Source organism: Aplysia californica, unplaced genomic scaffold (assembly GCF_000002075.1).
Source record: "Aplysia californica isolate F4 #8 unplaced genomic scaffold, AplCal3.0 scaffold00821, whole genome shotgun sequence".
Lineage (NCBI taxonomy): Eukaryota > Metazoa > Mollusca > Gastropoda > Aplysiida > Aplysiidae > Aplysia > Aplysia californica.
The window spans coordinates 319,489-323,064 of record NW_004798091.1 but is presented as its reverse complement, the minus strand read 5'-3'; the positions used below and the strand labels follow the sequence as shown (position 1 = coordinate 323,064).

Here is a 3,576-nt window from a genome sequence, read left to right as displayed (position 1 = left end):
AACTAACACACTGTGGCGCTGTCGCACGTAACGCGCGCTGCTAACCAAAGGTATTGTAGAACAGTTTACGCTGGCTGCACACACACACATTTTTCCAAATGCCGAAAGGTCAACGGAAGTACTGGATATGTCATAGTTTGGTCGGTCAGGTTAAGAGCGGAGCCCTTTTCTTCTCAGAGTACAGTCAAAGACAATCACCTGTACAAACAGCCACCTGTACAAACAGCCACCTGTACAAGACAATCACCTGTACAAACGGCCACCTGTACAAGACAATCACCTGTACAAACGGCCACCTGTACAAGACAATCACCTGTACAAACGGCCACCTGTACAAGACAATCACCTGTACAAACGGCAACCTGTATAAGACAATCACCTGTGCAAACGGCCACCTGTACAAGACAATCACCTGTACAAACGGCCACATGTACAAAACAATCACCTGTACAAACAGCCACCTGTATAAGACAATCACCTGTACAAACGGCCACCTGTATAAGACAATCCCCAGTACAAATGGCCACCTGTATATGGTCACTTTTAAGGACAAGCGGGCTAACCCGGATTTCGGGGGTTTCCAGAAATCTTGACCTACACCAAAAGTGGCCATTGCCCTACCTATAGGAGAAGTTTGGTTTCATAAGTGTGCATATTTGTTTGGGTAAAGAGAAAACTGTCCTTGTTTTTAAAAAAAATTGAATAATAATAATATATATATAATAATTGCATTTATATAGCCCGTATCCATGCTCAAGAGCATGCTCTATGCGCTTTGCAACCATTAAGGGGCAAAATCTTTACCTTCAATTTTCTCAGAACAGCATATTCCAGGATAGCCCCCGTGTGCTTAAAAACGACCATATGAGAACGACATGAACAAACGGCCACTTGTACAAGACAATCACCTGTACAAATGGCCACTTTCTATTTCCCCTTGTGATTTATTCTTCCATTAGAATGACACCGTGTAAGACAAACACCTGTCCAAGACGGACACTTTTCTTCTCCTTGTCAATGGCTGGCCGTCTTACACAATTTCAGCGGCATTTAGTAACACATGAACCTGCTACGGTTGTATAAGTCAGCGGGGCAAAGGAACTGAAAAATGATACGCAAAAATTTTGCTGATATTATAGTTATCAACAAAAATTCACAATGAGTCCCGTCTTGTTGTGAGCGCATGCGTGAGTGTACCTAACCTTTGTAACATCTACTGCAAATGTTAACGACCAAGACAACTTTCTCCCTGCGAGATGAATAAAGATTGTCATTGTCAGTCAAACAGGGATGCCAAATGATTTTTTTTTTTTTTAACCCTGAAAATGAGCGGAGCATCACATCTCACCTAAACCGAACCTTGTAAAGCTTTTAAATGAGCAAACAAAAACATAAAATATTATTCTCTCTTACCTCACCCCTTTCCTTTGCAATTCCAACGGATGAAAAAAAACGGGGAAAAACCGAAAAAAACCTGGACATTTGGCATCCCTGGTCAAACCATAGTTTGCCGTTTTGCAAAACTTCAAAATGTGACATATCCAATGTTCTCACCAAACTCCTGACATGGTCTCTAGACAACTGGAAAAACAGAGCAAAACTGCTCTTGTCAATAGCACTAAAAATGTCATCAATCCAATACAGGCGATATCAAATTCTAAAACTTTCCGAGCGACCGTCAATGTGGCTGAGTCGCAAGTAGACGTCCGTGCCGATGCCCTCCAGAGACTCCAAGGTCAAGGACCCTCCGAGGTACTGGGCGTAGGCTCTGGAGGTGGGCAACCCAAAGCCGTAGCTGAAAGAGGGAGGGGAGGGGGAGTAAATGAAAGATAAATAAAACATAATCTTGGTAAAAGTTTATGGTACTATGGGAGAGAGAGAGAGAGAGAGAGAGAGAGAGAGAGAGAGAGAGAGAGAGACACAGACCAAGACAGAGACTTTGCTCTTTACTTGACATAACTTCCCCTCACCTCACTTAACTCTACTTTTCAAAACCAGTGACACTCTTTAAGTAATTTCTAGCCCTTCGTCCTGAAAAGGAGTTCAAAACTCAAACATTGACCACTAACTGTCAGGGTGTCCAGCAATATTTCCCCAAAAAAATTTAGCTACCTGGAAAACAAAATTACTACCCAGCAAATCAAGCCTCCCACCAGCTCGAAAAAGAGAGTTCATTTTTTTTATAGTAAAGGGTTTTACGGTGCTCGCAACTGCATAAGGTCATATGAGCGCCAAGGGGTGGGTGTCAACAGAGAAGTCTTTACAGGGAATTAGACTTAGACTGCTCACATCTCTAGCTTCAACAGCAAAAGGTCTGCTTTGACTATCAAGGCACCCTAAAATAGCAGGTCACAAAAGAGTGACAAACATACAAAAGAAAGAGAGGGAAAACGACAATAGTAAGGATTAGGAAAGAAAAAGCAGCTGTTCCCTGTTGTAGATCAGGCACAGTTATGAGCGTGACATGAGTCAGCCCATTTACAATTCTACTATGCTTGAACGAGAAATGTCCCCCCTTTGGAAACGGCCTAAAGACACTTCAGTCAATGGCACTGCCCCGGGGGGTGGGAGTTCATTTGCGCCATCAATAACATAATAATTATATTACATGTGTACCGAACGACGAAAATAACATAATAATTATATTACATGTGTATGGAAGGACGAAAATAGCATAATAATTATATTACATGTGTATGGAACGACGAAAATAACAAACAATCAAAGTCAAGTGGACAAAACTGAGGATAGACAATCGCGCGCTCGTTAGCCGTAGACCTAACGCGAGCACACAGGGCGACTACTGCCAGCCAAACCGGCTTCTCAATTTTCCAGGGGCATATTACAGAACAACACAAACAGACACACACACACACACGCGCACACTCACACGCACGCGCGCGCATACACACACAAACACACACACATGGCACACTACTTCCGAGACTCACCCGTGCATTTTCCCCGGCGCGGGCCCCGTGTGCTCTGCCTGCATGATCTGCCCAAAGATCCCGCCATCCACGCGATCGTCTGTCGTCGAGCCGCTGGTCGTGAAGTTGTAGTCAAACACCTTCTTGGCAATCTTGGCAGGGATACCGCCGCCCCGGTCAGAAATTCTGGCGAAGGAAAAAAAAATAACCGTAAAAAAAAAAATTAATTTCAGGCTAAAACAGCACCTGGACATGGATGGCTGGTGCCTCTATAAATAAATCATTGATGGTCAGGTCAGGTTAATTAATGAAAGTGGTTCAATGCCTCATCGAGACATTGTCGCCCCCTCAGACCAGAACCGTTTTAGTTTTAGTAAGAGTTTTACGGCACTTGCAACACAATAAGGTCATATAAGAGCCGAAGAATAGAGCCTAGAGATGTTACAAGAGAGTAACGAACACAAAACAAGAAGGAGGAGAGATAAGGACGATAGATGTTTGATAAGAAAGAAGCCATTCTGTCCAAACTGCCCTTTTTACTTAACCCTATCCCTACGCCCTGGGGTCATTTTATACCCCCGGGGTTGTATTCATCATATTTTAAAATACTTCTAGTACATAGATCTCTTTGAAACTTTCAGTATTT

The 3,576-nt window shown here is 43.1% G+C and overlaps 1 protein-coding gene across 1 annotated transcript in view; it reads right to left on the bottom strand.

Annotated features, from left to right (window-relative positions):
- Positions 1-1,315: 1,315 nt before the first annotated feature.
- LOC101849325 (3-methyl-2-oxobutanoate dehydrogenase [lipoamide] kinase, mitochondrial) overlaps positions 1,316-3,576 on the bottom strand; it is a gene marked incomplete at its 5' end in the record, with an annotated part of 40,904 nt that continues 38,643 nt past the window's right edge. The window contains 2 exon segments of the mRNA XM_013088853.2: positions 1,316-1,795; positions 2,952-3,116. Coding sequence (XP_012944307.1) covers positions 1,651-1,795; positions 2,952-3,116 — 310 coding nt within the window.